Below are 25454 nucleotides of genomic sequence, written 5' to 3' on the forward strand. Positions count from 1 at the left end.
CACAGCGCCACTTCTGGCTTTTTTCTTTTTGCTTATGTGGTGCTGAGGAATTGAACCCAGGGCCTCAGGCATGCAAGGCAAGCGCTCTACCACTGAGTCACCTTCCCAGTCCAGTACAGTAAGATTTTGAGACTATGTTCACATAGCTTTTATCACAGCATATTGTTATTATTTATGTATTTATTTGCCGGTTGTGAGGCCTGAACTCTGGGCCTGGGCGCTGTCCCTCAGCTCTTCAGCTCAAGGCTAGCACTCTACCACTTGAGCCACAGCGCCACTTCCGGCTTTTTCTGCTTATGTGGCGCTGAAGACTTGAACCCAGGGCCTCATGCATTCAAGCCATAATTTTATTTTTATTAGTTGTTAGCTTACTGTGGTAAATTTATAAACTTTATGGTAGGTATGCATATGTAGGAAAAACAGTAAACATAGTGATTAGGACTATCACGGTTTCAGGAGTCCACTGTAAGATAAGGAGGGAAATTCTGTAATCACAATACCATATAAAAAGTGGACTTGTGGTGGTGGCCAGAACAAGAATGAGAAACATGAAATTTCTCTGAAAACAAAAAACAAACTGTAAGATGAGAGAGTAGAATTTTACTTTTATTTATTCAGTGCTGGTACTGGGGCCTAAACTCAGGGACTCAAGTTCTCGCTTAGCTTTTTTTTTTTCCCTTCCTCTCAAGGCTAGTGCTCTACTACCTCTGGCTTCTTTTTGCTAGTTATTGGAGATAAGAGTCTTAAGGACTTGTCCACCTTGCTGTCTTTGATCCAAGATTCTCAGATCTTAGCCTCTTGAGCAGCTAAGATTACAGACTTGAGCCACCATTATCCAGCTTTGGTTGTTTTTTTTTTTTTTTTTTTCCTGGACAGTCTTGCCACACTGCAAGGCTGGCCTCAAACCTGAGTTCCCATTGCTTTAGTCTCTTGAGAAGATTATAGGTGTGAGTCAATTGTACTTGACTGAAGTAGCCGTGTTATCTAATGTGTTATCTAATATACAATAAAACACCTTTTGGGAACAAGCAAGACCTTTGTCTTGCCCTTGTGAGTCCCTGAGGAAAGTTCAGTTAAGAGTTTATTCATTTGTAAAATGGGTAACAGTCTCAAAGGTTATTTGATCTAAGTTCCTTAAGCAGTACTTAGATGCCAATGAAGAAACATGATCCTGATAGGTATTTAAAAAAAATGTTGATCTTGTGGCTTGAACTCAGGGCATGGGTGCTGTCCCTGGGCTATTTTGTTCAAGGATAGTGCTTTACTATATTGAGCTACAGCGCCACTTCTGATTTTCTGGAGGTAATTGTAGATGAGTCTCATGGACTTTCCTCCCCAAACTGTCTTTGAACCTTGATTCTCAGACCTCAGCCTCCTGAGTAACTAGGATATAGGTGTGAGCCACTATCGCCTGGCTGAGATAGAGTTTAATGAAAGTCATATAACTTAACAAATGGCAGACAGACCTAACCTTCAGCTTCGTTTAATTCTATGACCAATGCTCTTTACATAACCACTTTATAATTAGTTATAATCATCTGTGGTAAGTCCCGTTAAATCCTCTAGGCCTCTGATTCCTCGTATGTAAATAAGGATAAAATGTTATTTTATTTCTATGTCTGAGCCACGGCTCCATTGTCAGCTTTTTGGCAGTTTATCAGAGGTCTCAGTCTCACAGACTTTCCTGCCCAAACTGGATTTGAGCCGCGATTCTCAGATCTCAGCCTCCTAAGTAGCTAGGATTATATTTTTTATTTTATTATTTGTTTTTTTTTTGGGGGGGGTCTGGTCGTGGGGCCTGAACTTCCGGGCCTGGGCACTGTCCCTCAGCTCTTCAGCTCAAGGCTAGCACTCTAACCACTTGAGCACAGCACCACTTCCAGCTTTTATTCTTTTTGCTTATGTGGTGCTGAGGAATCGAACCCAGGGCCTCACGCATGCAAGGCAGGCGCTCTACCACTGAGCCACCTTCCCAGCCCCAGTAGCTAGGATTATAGGCGTGAGCCTCCAGCACCCAGCTAAAACGTTGTTTTGTATAGTTTTTTTCATTAAACTCTTTTGTGCAAGGTGTGCACCTAAGTAGATTCTACAGTTTCTTCGTTTTACCCCTATTCTCTCCACGTAGGCCATTTATCCTTAACTTCTAAATATGGGTTTGACAAGAACTTAACCAACCAGGGCCCAACTACACAAACATCACTGTATTCAGATTTCCCTTTATTTCCTTTTCTCTTCCACCTAGGCTCTCGCCCCACCCAGGGACAGACCACGCCCCGGCGTGTGACGTCAACACGCCCTGTGCGTCGCGCCGCGGCGCTTACTGGGGGCCCGGCTTTCGCCCGCTGCTGCCGCCGCCGCCGCCGGCCGCGGCTGCTCTCCCAAGATGGCGGCTCCTCCGGGCGAGTACTTCAGCGTTGGGAGCCAGGTGTCGTGCCGGACGTGCCAGGAGCAGCGGCTGCAGGGCGAGGTGGTAGCCTTTGACTACCAGTCCAAAATGCTGGCTTTAAGTATCCTTCCCTGCGTGGAGCCCGAGGCCTGGCCGGCGTGTAGGTGCGGTGTGTGTGTGGGGGGGGAGGGCGGGGGACGACAGCGGCGGCTAGGGCCCTCTCCGGGCCTTGGGGCGACCGGCTACCGCGGCGCCCGGAGCGCATGCGCACGGCCCCGAGTTCCCCTCCCCCTCCCGCGGGCCCTTCGGGGCACTTTGGGGACCCTGTCTCCCATCCCTGCGGGAGCTGGGCCCCAACCCAGGGTTGGTGGGTGGAGGACGCTGACACGCGGGTGGCTTTTCGGGGGTGAGGGACGTTATGAGAGGGGACACACTGATTAGGAGAAAGGGTGGTGGTGGGAAGGGGCTGGTGGATTGGATTCCGGATGGAGGGTCGGGTCGGTCAGGTTGGTGAAATCTTATGGGGAGGGGGTGTGTAGGGTAAGAAACTGCTAGTAGGGCAAGGGGTTAGGGAATTTGGGTGTGTGTGAGTATTGGTCTGATTTGGTAAGAGAAAGGGTGGTGGGATGGTGACCAAATGGTCCTTGCCTATATCGGGGGAGACGAACTGCAGGACAGTTTGGATCTGAAGTGGTGGCTTGTATTGCTGGTGTATATGCGTGGTGCAGTTGTGTGTGTGTGTGCTTGCACTTTGCTCAAGCACTAATTTTTGGATTTCTAAATCATTTGGAAATTGAGTTGGGGGAGGTGTTTGATTGGTAACTTGATCTAGAGAGGACTTGCCACATTGTTTTTTTATTGGTTCCCCTCCCCCCCCCCATGGGTTTATGTATGAATGTGGGTTACAGGTGACAGAGTAAGTTCTCATTTTCTCTTGCTTAGTCCAGCACATGGAGTCCTGGGTTCCATAAGTAGTGGCCTCCTTTTTGAAAGTACCAGTGTTAAACTGAATGGAAGAGGTGGTCTGCTCCTTTGGAGTGGAAATGATTTCTGAATTACTACAGCAAACTCACTCTTGGAAACAAAACGTCCTGGTTGGAATAAAACAACTTTCCCTTTTATTAGAGCTACAGGTGGGTTTACTTGGATTTTTGTTTACTTTATTTTATTTTTTTCTCTTTGAGAAGTAATCCTTTATGGCATTCTTCCAAATGAAATTTCCTACTGAGTCTGCTGCCTTAGTGGCAAGCATTTTAATTCATTTAACCACCAGTTGTAGCTTTCTAGCTTAGGAATATGTCTTCTTAAACTAACGTAGGAACAATTGCTTATTTGCTCATTCTTTTTATAAAGAACAGGAAACAAACCCAAGAGGTTGTACCTTCACTAAGTGGTTTAATTTGTAAGGATCTTAGGAAGAGGACTTAACTCTACTTTCAATTGTAGTAGAGCAGGGTCTTAGTAAATGATTGAAGAATGGATGAATGAATGGATGGATGAATGGATTAACTTAGGGGGGGTCACCCTCAGTGTCCCTAGTGCTCTAGTTTTCTCAAAAATGGGAAATCTCAAAACTGAAGGGGAAAAAAAAAACCTACATAGATTCAGGGACTATTATACTAGGAAATGAAAGTATTGCCTCTTCTGTGTGGTTCATAGGTTCAAGACAAATGGTGCATATAAGGTACTGAAACTCATGCCTCCATAAAACCCATAGGGAAAGTGACAGAAACATCTTAGAGACTTTCAGTTTTGGGTCAAGTATGGATTTGAAAAACAAGATCTTTTGGTTATGGTTTGAGGAGGAAGGTGACAGGCACAGCTGATGTAAAGAGCAGTCTTAACCTTGTGAAACCCTTTTGATGGTGGCAAACTTTTTATACTAGCTTTGTGTGTATTGTGTTTTTTATGCTTCTTTTGAGATATGTCTCTGCTTGTCTATTTTCCTTAACTTTATTTTCTCACCAGAATGTCCTTCTTCCAGTGGAAAGCCCAACCATGCAGACATCTTGCTCATAAACTTACAGTATGTTTCAGAAGTGGAAATAATTAATGACCGAACAGAAACCCCTCCTCCCCTAGCTTCACTCAATGTTAGTAAGGTAAGAACTCAGGGACAGGTTTGGCTCTCCAAAATGATGGGAAAGATGAATCTGATACCAATATCAATATTTTCTATTTTGTATTGACTTACAATTGCTTATTCCAGTATTTTTTACATATATATATATATTATATATGTTTACTTTTTTTTTTTAAACTCCTGGATATCTTTAGTAGGTTTTAAGAAATATTTTGGGCTGGGGGTGTGGTTCACTGGTAGAGTCCTTGCCTAGCCCATGCCGGGCTCTGGTTTGGACCTTTTTCCCCATCTTTTTGTTGTTGTTGTTGTTGGTTTGTGGGGCTTGAACTCTGGGCTTGGGTGCTGTCCCTGGCTCTTTTCATCAAGACTAGCATTATACCACTCTGAGCTACAGCTCTGCTTCTGGTTTTTGAATGACATATTGGAGATAAAACTCTCATAGGGCCTTTTTTTATCCAGGCTGGCTTCCAACTGTGATGCTCAGGTCTCAGCTTCCTGAGTAGCTAGGATTAAGGCATGAGCCACTAGTGCCTGGTGCTTCCCCCATCTGAATATCCAAATAGAGTTGAGAGCTTGATTTGCTTGCTATAAAGAGGGATTTTTTTTTTCTTTTTTTTAATCCTAGAGTCTGTACATGAACTTCTGGTGCTAGTAGTATTTGGTAAATTATTGCCTGTTAGCCTCTTAAAATTATGTAATATGACTATGTGCATACATGATTTGAGTAATTTTCAGATTCTAAGGGATTCATGACCAACAAAAGTTTAAAAGGTGCTACCTTAGAGTTTCATTTTTGTCTTTCTTTATTCTTTATTTTTATTTTTGTCAGTTGTGGGCCTTGAACTCTGGGCCTGAGCGTTGTCCCTCAGCTCTTCAGCTCAAGGCGAGCGCTCTACCACTTGAGCTATAGCGCCATTTCCAGTTTTCTAATGGTTTATTGGAGATAAGAGTTTCACAGACTTTCCTGCGTGGGCTGGCTTTGAACCTCGAGCCTCAGATGTCAGCCTCCTGAGTAGCTAGGATTACAGGCATGAGCTACCAGTGCCAGGTGATATAATGGCTGTTTTAATCTTGGATATGCAGATTGATCTCAGGAAGCCTTAAGTCACTTTTGGGTTTTTCTTTTTGGTCCTAAGGCTTGAACTCAAGGTCTGGGCACTGTTCCTTCAGCTTTTTTGCTCAAGTGTAGCACTCTATCACTTGAGCCACAGCTTCACTTCCAGCTTCTTTGGTGATTAATTGGAGATAACAGTCTCATAGATTTTTCCTGCTCAGGCTGGCTTTGAACCTCAGTCCTGAGATCTCAGCCTCCTGAATAGCTAGGATTACAGATGTGAGTCACTTGTACATGGACTTAAGTTACTTATTTATTTTTTAAGTCTCTTCTTGGAATATTTCCTGCCAGAATTATTGAATCCTATTTATCAAGTCTTAGTAAGTGGCATCTCTTCCAAGAAGTCTTCTCTTATCAAAGCTAAAGTAATTTGCCTCCAGTATTATCATAATACCTTGTCCTTCACAGCTTGGGTGACCATAGCACTTAACCATAGCACTCAACTCAGGCATTTTTGAGAATAAAAGGAGCTGCTTTTTTGGGGGGGTGAGGGTGGGGGGCGGGTCCGGTCATGGGGCCTGAACTCTGGGCCTGGGCGCTGTCCCTCAGCTCTTTAGCTCAAGGCTACCACTTTACCACTTGAGCCACAGCACCACTTCTGGCTTTTTTTTTCTTTTTGCTTATGTGGTGCTGAGGAATCAAACCCAGGGCCTCATGCATGCAAGGCAAGCGCTCTACCACTGAGCCACCTTCCCAGCCCAGGGGCTGCTTTTACTTTACACTTGGACAGAGACATGGATGTATCCTGGGCAAATTGGGCCCAGTGCATAGCCTTTTTTGTTTTGTTGTTGTTTTTTGCCAGTCCTGGGGCTTGAACTTAGTGCCTGGGTACCATCCCTGAGCTTTTTTGCTCAAAGCTAGCACTCTACACTTGAGTCACAGGGCCACTTCTGGCTTGTTCTGTTTATGTGGTACTGAGGAATTGAACCTATGGCTTGATGCATGCTAGTCAAGCACTCTACTACTAAGCCGAATTACCAGCCCTGTGTAGTGTTTTTTGTAATTATGTATTATTTGCTCACTTGTCTGATGTCTGGCTCTCCATACTTTATCCTATGAGAATACATACTATACCTGTTAATTTCACTATTGAATATATACAGCTTTGTGAAGAGTAGCTGTTTAGTAAGTATTTGTTGGATATGCAAGTTATGCCTTAAATATTTCATAGTAGCTGCCTTTCCTGAAATCTCTCTTTAGTTTTTCCCTGTAGGGAATCTTGTAATGTGTATTTTCTTGATTATTTTGGGAATGTGGTATGTTCTCTATAGTTCAGCAGTTGCAACAGTAGAGGCTACTGAATGCATTTACCTCAGATCTTAGCTTCCTTGTCAGATTTCAGGGAAATGCCACATGCCACACATTTTTTAGTGATAGTCAAGATCAGATTCTTCAGGGTCTTGGGTTTCACATTTGAAAGCTGTGCAGTTCAGGCGGTCCCATTCTTTGAACCATATAGTTTTTTTTTTTTTTTGGCTGGTCCTGGGGCTTGAACTCAAGGCCTGGGCCTGCCTCTGAGCTACCTTTGCTCAAGGCTAGCACTCTACCACTTGAGCCACAGTGCCACTTCGGTTTTCTGGTGGTTAATTGGAGATAAGAGTCTCATGAACTTTCCTGCCCATGCTGTCTTTGAAGCAATCCTCAGATCTCAACCTCCTGAGTAGCTAGGATTATAGGCGTGAGCCATGGTGCCATGTGAGTTAGCAGTATTCTTAGGAGACTGTTTTGAGTATGTCAGAATTTATTAAGTATCCTTTTTTTTTTTTTTTTCCCTATTGGTCATGGGACTTGAATTCAAGACTTGGGCACTGTCCCTGAACCTCTTGTGCTCAAGCTAGCCTTCTACCACTTTAAGCCACAACTCCACTTTGTAGTTTTCTGGTGGCTAATTGGAGATAAAAGTCTCACAAACTTTCCTGTCTGTGAGACAGGAAATCTTCGCATCTCAGCCTTCTGAGTTGCTAGGTTGACAGGTGTGAGCCTGCAGTGCCTGGCTCAGGTTTTTTATTTTTGTCATTGTGAGGCTTGAACTCTAGGCATGAGCACTGTCCTTAAGTTCTTCAGCAATGCAAGTGCTCTACCACTTGAGCCACAGCGCCACTTCAGTTTTCTGGTGATTTATTGGAAATAAGAGTCTCACAGACTTTCCTGCCTGGCTGGCTTTGAACCATGATCCTCAGATCTCAGCCTCCTGAGTAGCTAGAATTACAGGCCTGAGCTCCGGCTCAGGCTCAGGTATTCTTTTGTGTAGTATTTCCCGAAGGTTTACTGAGAATCAGAAGAGCTGGGGTATAGCTCAGTGGTAGAGTGTATGTTTAGCATGCTTAAGGCCCCTGGTTTGATCCTAGCACCAACTCCTCACCCCTTCTGCTTAAAAATCTGTTTGTGGGAAGCTTTGCTGGGGACTTTTATTTTCCTAGTGCTTTACAATAATATAAAGAGCTTTGCTATGTCCCATTCATCCTCACACCTTTTATTTTTTTGTCAGTTGTAGGACTTGAACTCCGGACCTGGGTACTGTCCCTGAGCTCTTTTTGCTCAAGGCTAATGTTCTACCACTTTGAACCACAGTGCCACTCCTGGTAGTTAATTGGAGATAAGAGTCTCACAGACTTGGCTGCACGGGCTAGCTTTGAACCCCTATCCTCAGATCTGAGCCTCCTGAGTAGCTAGGATTACAGGCATGAGCCACCAGTGCATAGCTTCCTCCCAACTGTTCTATCTGGGGCCTGACCTCTGGGCCTGGGCACTGTCCCTTGGCTCTTCAGCTCAAGGCCAGCCTTCTACCACTTGAGCCACAGCGCTACTTCCGGCTTTTTCTGCTCATGTGGTGCTGAGGAATTGAACCTAGGACCTCAGGCATGTGAGGCAAGCACTCTACCATTGAGCCACCTTCCCAGCACATATATGATTTTTTTTTTTGGGCGGGGGTGGGTCCAGTCATGGGGTCTGAACTCTGGGCCTGGGTGTTGTCCCTCAGCTCTTCACCTCAAGGCTAGCGCTCTACCACTTGAGCCACAATGCCACTTCCAACTTTTTTTTTCTTACTTATGTGGTGCTGAGGAATCGAACCCAGGGCCTCATGCACTCGAGACAAGCACTCTACCACTGAGCCAACTTCCCATCCCCCTCTTTTTTTTTGCCAGTACTGGGGCTTGAACTCAGAGCCTACTGTCCCTGAGCTGCTTTTGCACAAGGCTAGCACTCTGCCACTTGAGCCATAACGCCACTTCTGGCTTTTTCTGTTTATGTGTGGTATTGAGGAATTTAACCCAGGGCTTCATGCATGCCAGGCAAACAGTCTACAACTAAGCCACATTCCCAGCCTCTATATGATCTTTAATATGTTGCCCCCACTTCTTTTAGCTAAACAGATGAAATAAATGAGCCTTTCAGTTTGAGTGCCTTCTTGAAGACTCTATTTAAAGAGTGGGAACTATTTTTATGTGTCATGCTCCTAACTACCAATAGATAAACATCTTATTCATTATTTTTGTTTTTTGTGTTGTGTTAGAGATTGAACTCAGGGCCTTTTGCATGTAGGCAAATACCATTGAGTTACATTCTCTATTACTGTGCATGGGTTTGAAAAGATTGACATGATTATAGGAATTTGAATTCACTTTAAATTTTTTTTTTAAATTTAATTCGTGCTGGTGCAGGGGCTTGAACTTAGGGCCTGGGCACTGACCTTTGAGCTTTTTTGCTCAAGGATAGCACTCTACCACTTGAACCAGAGCCATACTTAAGGCTTTTTGGTGTTAATTGGAGATAAGAGTATCACAGACTTTCTTGCCTGGTCTGACTTCAAACCCTAATCTTCGGATCTCAGCCTCCTGAGTAGCTAAGATTATAGATGTGAGCTGCTGGCACCTGGCTCACCTTAAATTTTTATGGCAGAGTTACATATTTTTCCTAACTTTGTGTTTAGGCCAAGTAATTTGTAGTTTTGCCTAAATGAGATGAACATTCAGACATCTTTAATACTGAGAAATGTTCTGAAGGGATGAGAAGCATCAATGTTATGTGGTCAGGCAGGGTCTGTAGTTGAAAAAACTTGGAATGTGAGTCAAGCCAATCAGTCTTCAAGGTCAGATCTCTACGGTAGACTTCATCATAATAAGCATCATTTTCCTATCATATAACTTACTAATTTTATTTTTTTGGTGCCTTTATTGGGGCTTGAACTCAAGACTTGCACTTGACCATTTTGCTCAAAGCTGGCTTTCTACTACTTGAGCCACACCTCTACTTCTAGCTTTTTGGTGGCTAATTAGATATGAGTCTCTTGGATTTGTCTGCCTAGGTTGCTTCAAACTTTAATTCTCAGATCTCAGCCTCCTGTGTAGCTAGGATTACAGGTGTGAGCCACCAGCATGCAGCTTTTTTTTTTTTTTTTGCTGCTGTTTGTTTGCACCTCAGCTTTTCAGCTCAAAGTGAGTGCTGTACCCCTTGAGCCACAGCACCACTTCTGGTTTTCTGGTGGTATATTGGAGATAAGAATCTCATAATCTTGCCAGACACCAGTGGCTCACGCCTGTAATCCTAGCTGTTCAGGAGGCTGAGATCTGAGGATTTCTGTTCAAAGCCAGTCCAGGCAGGAATGTCTGTGAGACTCTTATCTCCAATAAATCACCAGAAAACTGGAAGTGGCACTATGGCTCAAGTTGTAGAGTGCTAGCCTTGAGCTGAAGAGCTAAGGGACAGCACGCAGGCCTAGAGTTCAAGCCCCATGACTGACAAAAAAAAGTCTCGCAGACTTTCTTGCCTGGGCTGGCTTTGAACCGAGATCCTTAGATATCAGCCTCCTGAATAGCTAGGATTGCAGTCGTGAGCCACTGATGCCCAGCTCCAGTTTGTTTTTGTTTTTGCCAGTCCTGGGGCTTGACTCAAGGCCTGGGCCACTGTCCCTGAGCTGCTTTTGCTCAAGGCTGCACTCTGCCACTTTAGCCACAGTACCACTTCCAGCTTTTTCTGTTTATGTTATAGCTAGGAATTGAACCCAGGGGTTAGTGCATGCTAGGCAAGCACTCTACCATTAAGCCAACTTTCCAGCCTATTCAGTGCTTCCTGCCAACACCCCCCTACCCCCCCCCTCCCCCCCGCGGTCCTGGAGCTTGAACTGTGGGCCTGGGCTTCTGTCTCTTAGCTCTTCAGCTCAAGGATAACGTTCTACCACTTGAGCCACAGCGCGATTTCCGGCTTTTTCTATTTATGTGGTGCTGAGGAATCGAACCCAAGGACTCAGTGCACTCTACCACTGAGCCATCCTAATAGCTCCTATTTTAGTTTTTTCAAAGATGGAGTTATACTGTATACTGGCTGGCCTCGGATACCTGAGTTCAAGTGATTCTCCCAGTATTAGTCTTCTAAGAATCTGGGACTCTAGCTGTGCATGCCATCATACCCTAAACAGAGAGAGAGAGAGAGTGTGTGTGTTACTGAGTTTGAACTAAGGGACTTGTATTTTCTAGGCTCAGCACTCTTGCCACTTGAGTAAAGCCTCCGGTCCTGTTTGCTGATGGGTGTTTTCACCATAGGTTCTTGCTTCCCATCTCGGCCAAGATCCGAGCTGTTACCTGACTACTTTAGGCTTCCCAGTATTTCTGGGGTTACAGGCATGAGCCATTAGTGCCTAATTTTCAATATTGAGGGTTGAATTTAGGGCCTTAGGCTTTGCTAGGTAGAACAATATTAGAAACTTTAAGGTAGGAATTTGCAGCTAAGAACAGGGAGACTTAGGGAAAATAATAATTGGAAGAGGGCTGGGAAGGTGGCTCGGTGGTAGAGCGCTTGCCTTGCATGCCTGAGGCCCTGGGTTCAATTCCTCAGCACCACATAAGAAAAAAGAAAAAAGCCGGAAGTGGCACTGTGGCTCAAGTGGTGGAGTGCTAGCCTTGAGCTGAAGAGCTGAGGGACAGCACCCAGGCCCAGAGTTCAGGCCCTACGACTGGACCCCCCAAAAAAAATAATAATTGTAAGAATCTTTTTGTTTTGACATAAGGTCTCTCTTGTATAGCCCAGCCTCTCCTTGAACTCAAGATCCTCAGTGTGTACCCAACTGGAAGAAATCTTTTTTAGAGCCTGCTTCTTGCAGACTAACAATGAGAGCTTTTTAGCTAGTAGGAGGCTGAGGCAAAGAAAAGGCTGGGGACATGGCTAATGTAGCAGAGTGCCTACCTAGGAAAATACAAGGTTTTTGAGTTCAAACCCCAGTACCACACAGACATACTAAATCAGCTATGCAAGAGCAGCAAGGTTTCTTGGGAGTAAAAGTTGTCTTCTGGTGTGCTACCCCTTGGGGATCCTTTCCAGGCTTTTAGGTAGTAGCTGCATTACTTCCTAACCCCTATGAGGGCAGATGGTTGGAAGACCCAAATACACAAAACAGGCTGAGTAGTGGTTCATTGGAGTCACACCAGCAGGTTTCACTCTGTTTCCTTTGTATCAGCTCTCTTGGCCTGTTAAATGCTGGCAGTAGAAATCTCCTTAGAGTCCTCATATCACCTGTGCTTTTATGGTCTGAATGGGTAGAAATAATATTGCCCAGCTAGCAACTAATAAGGTGAAGTGTGTATTGTATATCCCCCCTCCGACTGTTGTGAGGCTTGAACTCAGGACTTGGACACTGTCCCTGAGCTTCTTCTGCTTAAGGCTAGCACTCGACCACTTGAGCCACAGCGCCACTTTCAACCTGAGTAATTTATTGGAGATGAGCATCTCATGGACTTTCCTGCCTGGGCTGGCCTCGAACAGTGATCCTCAGATCTCAGCCTCCTGAGGTAGCTAGGATTACAGGTGTGAACCACTGGTTCCTGGCTTATTATATCTTCCTGTCTAGCACTGAATGCACGAGAGATGTGTGCCCTTGGTGTTCAGTCATTCTCTTAAGGGTTACTCAGCAGGCATGATTAGAAGCCTTTTAATATTGATGGTGCTTTGGTATCAAGTTCATGTGCTTTTCTCCTTTGCCCACATCAAGGTGCTATATATAAAATGGCCCCAGGAGGAAGCACTGGTTAGTAGACAAGGAATGACTTTGTTTTCACTGGGAATCATACAAAATGAAAGGAGAGGCAGGTAAGTGCAGGTTGTCATGTGCAGTCATTTCAGTTAAGCCACATGCACAATAGTAACACATGTTTGTAGGTTTACACTTTTGATTTGCCTGAACCCAGTGTGTTCTCAAAGTTGGTGCCTTTTATTTCAGATGCTAAATAATTAGTGCCTTCGTTTTGATTGGTAGTGAGGCCAGCAGCTAGAATGTTGCATTGAAAATGGGTTTTGTATGGGTGATAAATTGTAATCCCAATGACCTGAAGCCTAATAAGCATACCCTATACCTTTGCTATTGAGGTCATTGCTATTATCCATTTTTTTTGGCCTTCTGACAATAATCATGAACATACTAACTTGGAATAACTGAACCATGTAGAAAAATACAGACATTTACCCCCCCCCCAAAAAAAAAAGGTGGAAAACTGTGTACCAGTGGGCTCACCTGTGAACTTAGCTACTCAGAAGGCTGAGATCAGAGGGTCATGGTTCAAAGCTAGCCTGGGCAGGAAAGTCCATGACCCTTCCCTCTAACCACTAAAAAGCTGGAAATGGAGCTGTGGCTGAAGTGGTAGAGCACTAGCTTGAGCAAAAAAGCTCAAGGACAGAGCCAAGGCTCTTGAGTTCAAGTCCCAGGACTGACCTCCCCCCTCCCTGAAAAATGTGAAAAAAATTAGATTTAGATTTGTGTAACAGTTAAGATTATTGTTTGCTCTTCAAAAGAAAGCTTGTCCACATTTTACATGAATCTTCATGCCTAGAAAAAGCAAAGTGATTTCCCTCATCCCAGTTTTGAGAAGAAATACTTCTAGATTCTTTTTGTAGAAACAATCTCTCCATGCCTATTTGGTTGGGCCCTCTGTGGGAAAGCGTCACCCTATTTGTACAACTTTGGTGTAAGTAGATTCTTGCAGTTCAGTGTCATGTTGAAGCACTTTTCAGAATGCATGAAAATATAGTCTTTTGGAGGGTTCAGGATTTGCAGAGTTCAGATATGCAAAGCCTAATTATATAGATAGAGCTAAAGTACATGAAGACCTGGGGCTGATTTACAGCTAAAGGCTGTAATGCCCCTAAAGTTGCATTTAGAGCTCTTGCCAAGTGTGTATAAAACCCTGAATTCACTCCCTAGCACCACAAAAATAGCAAAAAAGAAGCAACCAGCCAGCTTGCACACATTTCTGCTAACTTTTCCAAGTGCCCCTTATACATCTGTTCACATTAGACTAGAAGTAAAGAATCACCTCACCCATTTTCCCTTGCTTTCAGAGCCTTCAAAACAGATTGTGCAACTAGTGTTTTGGGAGACAAAGAGGTTGTATTTTGAAATAGCCTGCGTAGCAGTGACACATTTGGCTACCTAAATAATCACGTTGGCTGAGATTTATGTTCATTTTATCTGCCTCTGGTAAAGATCCAAAAGTGGCTCCTATCTCAGTCTCCCCTACTCCCTCCAGCTTAATTTGTCAGTTCCATTCTTAAACTGGTTTCCTGAGCCAACTCATCTTTTACTGAATGAGGTGATGTTACATTTTAAAATTATTAATGTAGGTGACAAGAACATTTTACTTTTAGAACACTCAGCCTGTCTAGTTACCACAAGCTTTACAGGAAGAAGCAGCTTTGTCTGACCCAGCATTAGATTTGGTTTTCCAGGAAAAAACATGTTTAATGGGCTTGAGACTTCAAAGTTGTGGCTTATGACATGAACACCTGACGCCACTAGCTGCTTCTAGGATCTCTGCTGCCCTCCAGCTTCTTTCTTTCCTTGGTGACTTTAGGTTTTCTAAAACATTATTTAGAAAGCTAGACTTAAGGAAACTTCCTTGTTACCAGGGTTTTCTTGGTTCCTAAGTATTACTTTGGTTGTTGCTTAAAATACACTGTTAGCAATTCTCTTTCCATAGAAACTGAGTGCTTTCAAGCCAACAAATAAGGTTTTCTTGCCACAGTTGGAATTGTTACAACTCATTTAAAAATTTTTTCTCTGTAAAGTTGTAGCTTGATGAGGCTAAATGGCAGCCAGGCTTGAAGGAAAGATTATTTTATACGCTACTTTTGTTTTTGAGTCTGTCCATGTTCTAGAGACCTGATGAACTTTGGTTTCATATCACTACAGTTTTGCCTTGCTTTCTGTTCTTTTCTGCGAAGGTGAAAATGACTGTATGAGGTATGGACTAGTCCTGTACTCACATCCTTCCTTTCTCCTTCAGACACTCTAAAAGATGAGAGTACCCACCTTTCTATAGCCCCTTCTTTTCTAGGTAGCCAAATTCAAGCCTTGATAAAATGCTTCCTTTTACCAATAAAGGATTCGATACTGTTTGCTTTTCCCTCCCATAGAATTGTTCCTTTTTGTTTAAAGAGTCACTATAGAAGCAGAATATAAATGTTTAAGGGCATCTAGGTACTGCTGGAACATGTTGGTTGGAGGGAATAATCCCTTTTTGTACTTACAGAGCTGATGTTTGGCAAAAAATTGTGTTTGTGTTTGCGTGTGTTTGTGCACATGTTTACTGTGTTGTAGCTTCATTACTATTGAGGCTGAACAATCTCCACATCATTTGCTTTTCAGATGCATTGCCTGCCTTTATCTTAACTGCCTTGTTGAGCACATGTGTTTCACACTCAAATTTGTACTCTTGAGTCCCTTAACCAATAGTGTGGGGTTATATTATATTGCGAGATTTCCTAGGTTTTAGTGGACTACCCTGCCAGGTACAGGTGGTTCACACCTATAATCCTAGCTACTCAGTAGGCTGAGATCTGAGGATCATGGTTCAAAGTCAGCCCAGGCAAGAAAGTCTGTGAGACTCTAGTCACCTAAAAATCCTGTGATAGAGCTGTGGCTCAAGTGGTAGGGCACTAGCCTTGAGCACAAAAGTTCTGGTGCAATGCCCAGGCCCTGAACTCAAGCCCCAGGACATCACAAAAAAATAAAAATAAAGGTTTTACTAGAATTTCTTTTGATCAGTTTATGATTGTTCCACCAGAGGGCAGTGAAGGAACAGACAAGGTAGAGTGCAGACATTTCCTTTTACTGAACAGCAGGGTAGGGTTATACAGCATCTATGGTTTAAGTGCACTTGAGACTGTTAGCAGATAATGGCACTGGACAGGCAGAGCCTAAGAGCCTCAGAATTTGGTCTATGAAGTTGTGGTATCCATTAGTTTCTAAACCTGAGTCTTTTTGCTGTTGTTGTTGTTGGTGGTGGTGGTCATGGAGCTTGAACTCTGGGCCTGGGCACTGTCCCTTATCTCTTCAGCTCAAGGCTGTCGCTCTACCACTTGAGCCACAACACCACTTCTGGCATTTTCTACTTATGTGGTACAAAGGAATCGAATCCAGGGCCTCATGCATGCAAGGCAAGCACTCTACCACTGAGCCACCTTCCCAGCCCCAAAACTTGAGACTTTTACCTGCAGCAATGCACATTATTTTCCTCTTTAGCTAGAAATGTATGCATATGCATTGCCTTTAACCATCACTCCATTTAGCCTTCTAGACATATTGTATGATTTTTATTCCTCTTTCTTTTCTCTTTTTTTTTTTTTCTTGAACTCTGGGCCTATTGAGTGCTGTCCTTAAGGCCAGCACTCTACCACTTGAGCCACAGTGCCACTTCTGGTTTTCTAATGGTTAATTGGAGACACATGTCTCATGGACTTTCCTGCTTGGGCTGGCATTGAACCATGTTCCTCAGCTCTAAGCCTCCTGAGTAGCTAGGATTATAGATGTGAGCCACCCATGCCTGGTGATAGTTGTCTTGTGTTTTTTGTTTATATGTATATAGTTTGTTTCTTCCATCCCCATACTTCAAAGCATAGTATGTATTTGGCACATGGGAGGTCCTCAGGAAGAAAGAAGGAAGGAAGGGGTGTTTGTTGACTAGTAGTAACTATTGAGGTATTATATTGTGGGGTATCTTTTTGTTGCACTTTGGCTCTCTGATGAAACTGAATCTCTCCAGACCAGTCTTTTCTGACTTCTCCTCAGTTTAGGTCCTGGCTATTGGGAAGGGTAAAGTGAATACTTTTCTAAGCCTCTTTCATCTCCCCCACCCTAGCTTGCCAGCAAAGCGCGGACAGAGAAGGAGGAGAAGCTGAGCCAGGCCTATGCAATCAGCGCTGGTGTCTCCCTAGAGGGCCAGCAGCTCTTCCAGACCATTCACAAGACGTGAGTTGGGGAAGGATAAGGGGTTTCTTGTCGTAGGGGTGATGTTGCCTGTTTATGGGGGGAAATTTAGTATTGTGTTCAAAGCACACTAGCATCAAGGGATTGTGGTACATGTTGCTCCTTTCCACACAATAGTGTGCTCATACCAGTCATCTCTGGGCTTCAGTTTCTTGTCTCTAAAACTTTGGGTCCCTTCTAGACCTAGTAGTCTAGATTCTGAACTAGTGATTTCTTGTTATCAAACCTTCCTCTAAAAGCTGCTGCTGTTTGTTTGTGATGGCCCTGGGGCTTGAATTCAGGGCCTTGGCCTTGTCCCTGAGCTTTTTTGCTCAAGGCTGGAGCCACAGCTCTTCTGGCTTTTTTTGGTGCTTCATTGGAGATAAGAATCTCATAGACTTTTCCTGCCCACACTGGCTTCAAACTGCGATCCTCAGATTTCCTTCTACTGTGTAGCTAGGTTTACAGGCAAGAGCAAGCTACCAGTGCCTGACTTGATGCTGTTTTATTGAGGGAAAGTTATCAATATCATTTTAGCAGTTGTACATTAGGATGTACAGTAGGGAGTTAGAGAGCACAGAAGGTTACCTTCTTACCATTTCCAAAGGTATTTTGTCACAGTAGAAGTCATTTGACTCTCCACTGGCTTCCCTAGCTGCTGTAAACTGGAACATTTGACACTTCCCCTCTGCCCCCCCCCCCCCCCCCCCCCCCCCCCCCCCCCCCGCAGCCTTCTGTTACTCTATTTAACCACCCAGGGTCTGGTGCACAGATGGCACTGACACCAGAGCTGTCTAAGGCCATGTGTATCTGAGCGTTTACAGGTATGTGAAGGAACTTTCATGGTAGTATCAGCTGCCCTGCGATTCCCCAAGTGTGAACTCAAATGGTTTTCTCTGTCTGGCAAGTGTCCAGCTGTCTGGTAATTGAGAGGGGCCTCTTACATAGTGGGTAGTAAGGGCAGAGTACAGATAACTTTAAGAAGGGGAGTTTGGGGCTGGGAAGATGGCTCTGTGGTAGAGTGCTTGCCTTGCATGCATGAGGCCCTGGTTTGATTCCTCAGCATCACATAAGCAGAAAAAGGCAGACGTGGCACTGTGGCTCAAGTGATAGAATGGTAGGTAGCCTTGAACTGAAGAGCTGAGGGACAGTGCTTGGGCTCAGAGTTCAATTCCCATCCAGGAAAAAAAAAAAAAGAAGAAGAAGAAGGGGAGTTTGCATGTCTAAGTGGTGTTTCTCCTGGTCAGGAGTAGGCAATCTACTCTAGTGGTCCAGATCTGCTGCTGATTTCTTTTTTTTTTTTTCTGTTGGCTGTGGGGCCTAAACTCTGGGCCTGGACACTGTCCCTCATTCAGCTCAAGGCTGGCGCTCTACCACTTGAGTCACAGCGCCACTTCTGCCTTTTTCTGCTCATGTGGGGCTGAGGAATAGAACCCAGGGCCTTATGCATGCCAGGCAAGCACTCTACCACTGAGCCACCTTCCTAGCCCCCAGATCTGCTTATTTCTGTGTGTGTTGTCTGTGGTGGTTTCATTTGCCCCACAATGGCAATGTTTAGTCATTGTGACAGAGGCCATATGGCCTACAGAGCCTAAAATATGTTCTATATGACCCTGGATAGAAGACACTAGACAGAGGTTGGATTTGATTTTTTTTTTTTTTTTTTTGGTCAGTCCTGGGGCTTGAACTCTGAGCCTGAGTGCTATCCCTCAGCTCTTCAGCTCAAGGCTAGTGCTCTACCACTTGAGCTACAGTACCACTTCCGGTTTTCTGGTGGTTTATTGGAAATGAGTCTAACAGACTTTCTTGCCAGGGCTGGCTTTGAACTGTGATCCTCAGATCTCTGCCTCCTGAGTAGCTAGGATTACAGGCGTGAGCCACCAGCACCTGGCTCTTGATTTGTTTTTGTGAGGCTGTCATCAGCCCTCTAAGTCCCTTAGAGTAACAGCAGTTCTAGCTGCTTGGGTGAAATGTGCATGAGTTTCCAGCCAGTGGAACCCAGGGAATATTTCTTGGTTCTTCTCCCTGGGATGCTGCCATCTAGCTATTGGCTGAATAGTGAGCTTAGGAGGTTGGGGTCTGTCTTCAGAAGTTAGACTGTTTTGGGGGCTGGGAAGGTGGCTCAGTGGTAGAGTGCTTGCCTTGCATGCATGAGGCCCTGGGTTTGATTCCTCAGCACCACCTAAGCAAAAAGAAAAAAAAGCTGGAAGTGACGCTGTAGCTCAAGTGGTAGAGCGCTAGCCTTGAGCTGAAGAGCTGAGGGACTGTGCCCAGGCCCAGAGTTCAGGCCCCAGGACTGGACCCCCCTCCCCCCCCCAAAAAAAAAAAAAAGAAGTTAGGTTGTTTTTTTGTTTTTTTTTTGGTCGGTCATGGGGCCTGAACTCTGGGCCTGGGCGCTGTTCCTCAGCTCTTCAGCTCAAAGCGAGTCTCTACCACTTGAGCTACAGCACCACTTCTGGGTTTCTGGTGGTTTATTGGAGATAGGAGTCTCAAGGTCTCTCTTGCCCGGGCTGGCTTTGAACCTGGATCCTCAGATCTCAGCCTCCTGAGTAACTAGGATTACAGGCATGACTCACTGGTGCCTGATAAAGTTAGTTCTTCATCGGACAAGAGACGTATATTTCCAAAAGAAAACTTTCTTTTTTTTTTTTTTTTTGGCGGCTGTGGAGCTTGAACTCTGGGCCTGGGTGTTAACCCTCAGCTCTTCAGCTCAAGGCAAGCGCTCTACCACTTGAGCTACAGCGCCACTATGTATGATATTTCCAAAAGAAAGATTTTTCTTTAAGATGGGGTCTTTTACTTTGTAGTGGCTCAGACTAATCTTAAACTCACTACATAGCTCATACTGGCTTGGAACTTGAACTTTTACTTTCCTGCCTCAGCTTCCTGTGCTGGCGTTTCTTGAATTTGCTACCATACCCATTGGTTAAGAAGTGTCATTTCATCTTCTGTCTTCTCCTTTCAGCATTAAAGACTGTAAATGGCAAGAAAAAAACATTGTAGTCATGGAAGAAGTTGTAATTACACCTCCATATCAAGTGGAAAACTGTAAAGGCAAAGAAGGGAGTGCACTGAGCCATGTACGCAAAATAGTAAGTAAAGGTGCTGAGAAGCTTAGGGAGAGCTACCCTCCCCTTGGCCTTCACCCATGAGCATCAAAGTAAATGCTCTGCTTTTTTATCTATCATGCTTCTCTAGCATTTCTGCCTGCTTTCTTTACTATGGGGTTCTGTATCTATGGCTTCGGCACTCTAGTCTGAGCCATTCCATTTTACTCCACTGGAGTGAGCAGTGTGGAGTAAAGTGAGGAATAAACCCTATATTCTTTATAAATGGTTTTATAGGATTAGCCAGGCCATTCCTTGTTATGATACCTGAACAGTTCCTCTCAGTCCCAGCTGGATTTTTCTCAGCTATAGATAGGTGCTCTTCAAGGAAGGGATGGCCAGTGTAAATCTGATACTATGAGCATTTCTGGTCCTTTGTACCCTATCTGACTTGTAGATTGAGATACAGCATTTGTAATAACTGAAAAAAAAATCTTTCTGTTTTTGATCTTTGAAGAATATTGAAAGACAACTATCATGGCTAATTCTTCTCTCCTTTAGGTTTTCATTGTGTACTTAAGAAGGGAGGGGGAATTTTGTTGGTAATAATCTCCCCTTATTTTTGTCATATTTTAGCTTGTTTCAGATTTAGTTTCTTCAAAACTACTTAGCTAAGCTGCCAAAAATGTGGTTGAAATAAAAGGCTCTTACCTACTTTGTTGGGAATGCCAGTAGGCTGTACCAAAAGTACCTACACAGTCCATGGGCCACAACAGCCAGGCCAGGGCTGGTAAAGCCTGGACTCATTTGTTTAGGAGCCCTTGCTTTCCCACCTCATTTTTTAACTTAGCTGCTTGATCTCTTACAGGTTGAAAAACATTTTAGAGATGTGGAAAGCCAAAAGATACTGCAGCGTTCACAAGCCCAACAACCACAGAAGGAGGCTGCTCTGTCATCCTGAGTCCACACACATGGAGGACTCTTCCAGCATCCAGCCAAGAAGGCGGTGGTGGTGGCTTCAACGGAGGCAGGCCGGGGGAGGGAAGGGATCCTATATTTCTTGTTGGCTCTTGTGAACAAAGGGTCAGCATTTCCAAATCTTAGACTTGAACAAACAAAACACCCAACAAAAAAAGAACAAGAGAATAATTTAAAAGTTAAACCATTACTTGACTAACAGACTTCGGTCCACCATGTCCTTTTCACAGCCCCCTCTGGAACAGTCATCTTGTTAATTTTATTTTTGAAAAGTCCTTTCCCACTTTGCCCCTTCATCTCTGACTTTCTTTTCCTAATTTGTTCCTGCCATTCTGTTTTTATAAGTGGTTACACTTGCCTTCTGAATGACTGAAAGAAACTTTTACATCTTTTCTTCCAAAATAAAAGTAACAAGCTGACTGTGATTCTTAAGTTGAGATCAGAGCAGCAGTGGTCTCACTTTAAATTTTTCTTTTTTTTTTTTCTTTAACTTTTTTTTTCTTTTTTTGCACAGGGCATGGCTTGAATTAGTTTTATTTTTCTTAACTTTAAATATATATATGAAAATATATATTAAAATGTTCTCTAAATATTTTCTGCTTCTTGCAGGTCTCTTTTTACTAGATCATGGCCACTCTTTCCACCTCATACCTCTGAGAAAAGAACTGTGTTGCCCTTTCTACCACTCATATCCAAACAACTAACTTGGTTTAGTTCACAACAGGATCTCCTGCAGCACTTGTAGAGCCAGTGTGTGCAGATGGGATTTGCTTTCAGGGTCCTGATGGCCTTTGAGTCTTTAACTGTACGTACCAGTCTTGCATTTGGCCCCAGCCTCAGGATTCTCCCTTTGTCTCACTTGATGGTACTAGAAGAACCTCTTGCCACTCTCCACACAGGAGACAGCTGCCCCTCCCCCGTGCCTCTGCAGGAAGAACTTGCTTGCATGGCACATCTCAGCTCATCCTTCTCTGGGGCTGATTTTCTCTTCTAAGAAACCTGGAATCCATCTACTCTCATAAGTCCTATATTCAAAGCTTCTAGCCCAGGAAAAGCTTGGGTGACTTCTAGTTTCTCTTCTGCCGTCCTGCTCTTTCTTCCACCCCCTGAAATCTTACAAGCTAATGACAGTTTGTATGTGCTCAGCCAATGGGCAAAAAACCTGGAAAGAATTTCTGGACTTCAGCCCACCAGTTTGTCTGGTTTGACTAACCTGCTGAGAGCTGAAACTGGCACTCACTGCCTTTGTGCCTTCAGGGCAGTCTCATGGGGCAGAGTGTGCCACCAGCTGACTATCAGGCACTGAGTGGGACCTGGGTGATGCTCATGTGACTGGCTAGAGCTTTGGGGGTGGAGTAGGGGCTACCTTTTTTTTTGGCCATGATCTCTTTCCCCTTCCTTTTTTTTTTTAATTAAATAAATGGATCAAAATTAAATAATTCAAGCCCTGCCTTCAAAATGAAAAAAAATTTTTTTTTAGTATTGTTTAGCAAAAACAATAAAACCCAAATTTTTTTAACCATCATTCACGTCTGGGTCTGTGCGTGCTTTACAACGCTCCGCTCCGAGGAGGGAATCTAAGATAACCAAAGGGCACGTGTGCTTGCTTGGTTTGACCTTTGCCTTTGGGTTCCTACTTCCTCTCTTTATTCCTTTTCTCACCCCCAAAGTGCAAATTAGGTGACTTAAGAAGTTAACTCAGGGGCTGGGAAAGTGGCTCAGTGGTAGAGCGCTTGCCTTGCATGCCTGAGGCCCTGAGTTCGACTCCTCAGCACCACATAAGCAAAAAGAAAAAAGCCGGAAGTGGCACTGTGGCTCAAGTGGTAGAGCGTTAGCCTTGAGCTGAAGAGTTGAGGACAGCGCCCAGGCCCAGAGTTCAAGCCTCACAACTGACCAAAAAAAAAAAGTTAACTCAGGGTTCCAAGTTCTATGGAATTGGATGTGGGAGCAAAAGATAGGAGTCTCCTGCTTCATCACAAGGGATAGAAGGCTAAAAAGTAAATCTTTAATTTGTTATTGGTCTGAACTCAAAGAACGAGCTTTTGATTTAGTCTTAATACAAATGTACAGTTTGGGAAAAGATTAAACAGGAAAATGAGAAGAAACTTTGTCATTCCTAGAAAACCTGAGATTCAGTAAAAGGAATGGTGAAGGTGTTACAATAATCCCTAGGTACTCAATGAGCTTGGGGAAAACTTGTTACATGCACTGTGTCTTTGGTTCCCTCCTAGGAATGTCTAGGCCCATGAATTTGGGGCCGTAAGTGTCAGCTGACTTGGGCATTCTAAAATGAGGGAATTTGGGCTGGGAATGTAGCTTAGTGGTAGAGTGCTTGCATACCATGTAAAGCTGTAAGTTCGATTCCTAAGTACTACAACAGAAAATCTAGAAGTGGCATTGTGGCTCAAGTGGTAGAGTGCTAGGCTTGAGCAAAAGAAGCTCAGGGACAGTACCCAGGCCCTGAGGATTTTAAAAAATGAGGAACATGGGCTGGGAAGTTGGCTCAGTGGTAGAGTGCTTGCCTTGCATGCATGAGGCCGTGGGTTTGATTCCTCAGCACCACATCAGCAGAAAAAGCCACAAGTGGCACTGTGGCTCAAGTGGTAGTGCACTAGCCTTGAGCTGAAGAGCTGAGGGACAATGCTCAGGACCAGAGTTCAGGCCCCATGACCGACAAAAAAAAAAAAAAAGAACTTGGAGGCTTTGGAGATAGGAGTTGAGTTCAAATCCTCACAGTTCCATTTCTCATTTTGTGGTTGGGTAAATCTCGTGCCTGAGCCTTCATTTTCCCAACTGTAAACATGGAAATAGCACCCACCACTTAGAACTTATGTGAATGGCTAATGGTATTTAAGATATCTAATGCTTAAAATGTGCTCTGTAAATGTTCTTATAAGTATTAGTTTGTTCCTAAGAAGATTCAGTTGGGAGTGGATTAGGTGATTTCCAGAGTTCCAACTTTGCTTAAGAAATCTTTGTTTAAGGGTTGGGAAGGTGGCTCAGTGGTAGAGTGCTTGCCTTGCATGCATGAGGCCCTGGGTTCGATTCCTCAGCACCACATAAACAAAAAAGAAAAGCCGGAAGTGGTGCTGTGGATCAAGTGGTAGAGTGTTAGCCTTGAGCTGAAGAGCTGAGGAACAACGCCCAGGCCCAGAGTTCAAGCCCCATGACCGGACCCCCCCAAAAAAAAAAATCTTTGCTTAGAGCCAGGTGAGATGATAGATACATTCATGTGATCTAGCACTTGGGGCTTAGGTAGGAGAATCAAGAATTCAAGACTTGCTGGGTGTCAGTAGCTCAGACCAATAACCCTACCTACTCAGAAGGCTGAGTTCTGAGAATCACAGTTGCAGATTGAAGGCAGCTGGGCAGGAAAGACCCTGAGACTTAATCAATTGATGACCAATAAAAGAAGAAAAAGTGATGGGTGCCAGTGACTCATGCTTATAATCCTAACAACTCAGGAGGCTGAGATCTGAGAATCGGTTCAAAGCCAGTGTAGGCAGGAAAATCCATGATACTCTCTATCTCCAATAAATTACCAAAAATGCTGGAAGCAGAGCCTTGAGCAAAAGAAGCTCAGGTACAACACCCAGGCCCTGAGTCAAGCCCTAGTACTCACACACACAAAATTTAGGCTATCCTAGCCTACGTAATAAGATCCTGTTTCCCTGTGAAAATAGAGGTGTGGCTCAATTGATAGAGCACTATCCTTGAGTGAAAAAGCCAATTGAGTACAAGATCCTGAGTTCAAGCTCCACTACTGAGTGGATATGGGGAGTCCTTTGAGGGTATTTTACCTTTTTTTTTTTTTTTTTTGACAGTCCTAGGTAGGGCTTGAACTCAGTGCCTGAGCTTCTTTTGCTCAAGGCTAGCACTCTTACCACTTGAGCCACAGCGTGACTTCGGGCTTTTTCTGTTTATGTGGTACTGAGGAATTGGACCCAGGGCTTCATGCATACTAGGCAAGCACTCTGCCACTAAGCTACATTCCCCGCCCTTTGAGGGTATTTCAAGTGAGGCTGTTGTGAAGCATTCAGACAGAGATAGGGGGCTTAGATCTCTGCCCTTGGTTTTTCTTTTTTTTGGTCCGGTCGTGGGGCCTGAACTCTGGGCCTGGGCGCTCTCCCTCAGCTCTTCAGCTCAAGGCTAGCACTCTACCACTTGAGGCACAGCGCCACTTCTGGCTTTTTTTCTTTTTGCTTATGTGGTGCTGGGGAATCGAACCCAGGGCCTCATGCATGCAAGGCAAGCGCTCTACCACTGAGCCACCTTCCCAGCCCCTGCCCTTTGTTTTTCATGCATCTCTCCCCTACCTCTTTCCGAAGTCTCCAAAAAAATGTCTCTGGCATTTGAAAACCACTTGTTCTTTAGGGTAAAGACAGTTCCACTAAGGTTAGTAACTTGTTCAAAGTCCCCCCATTCCTTGGGATGGCAGAGTTAGAAAAAGCCCCTTGCCTTGCCATTCATGGGTGTGTGTGCACATGCTTGCCTGCGCATGCCAGGGCTTAAACTCGGCCTAGGTGCTATCCCTGAGATTTTTTTTTGGTCAAGCCTAGCACTCTACCATTTGAGCCACAGCTCTGCTTCCCACTTTTTTGATGTTCAACTGGAGA

General features: G+C 44.3%; 1 protein-coding gene across 1 annotated transcript; it reads left to right on the forward strand.

The window, feature by feature from the left end:
- The first annotated feature begins 2245 nt into the window (after positions 1-2245).
- Positions 2246-22363, forward strand: Lsm12 (LSM12 homolog (S. cerevisiae)). The gene is made up of 5 exons (XM_013032058.1): positions 2246-2507; positions 4355-4488; positions 16707-16816; positions 19779-19905; positions 20729-22363. Exons 1-5 carry the CDS (start codon positions 2384-2386, stop codon positions 20819-20821), a joined length of 588 nt encoding a protein of 195 aa, XP_012887512.1. The 5' UTR covers positions 2246-2383; the 3' UTR covers positions 20822-22363.
- Positions 22364-25454: the final 3091 nt, after the last annotated feature.

This window comes from Dipodomys ordii, unplaced genomic scaffold (genome assembly GCF_000151885.1).
Source record: "Dipodomys ordii isolate 6190 unplaced genomic scaffold, Dord_2.0 Scaffold147, whole genome shotgun sequence".
In the NCBI taxonomy this organism is placed as follows: Eukaryota; Metazoa; Chordata; class Mammalia; order Rodentia; family Heteromyidae; genus Dipodomys; species Dipodomys ordii.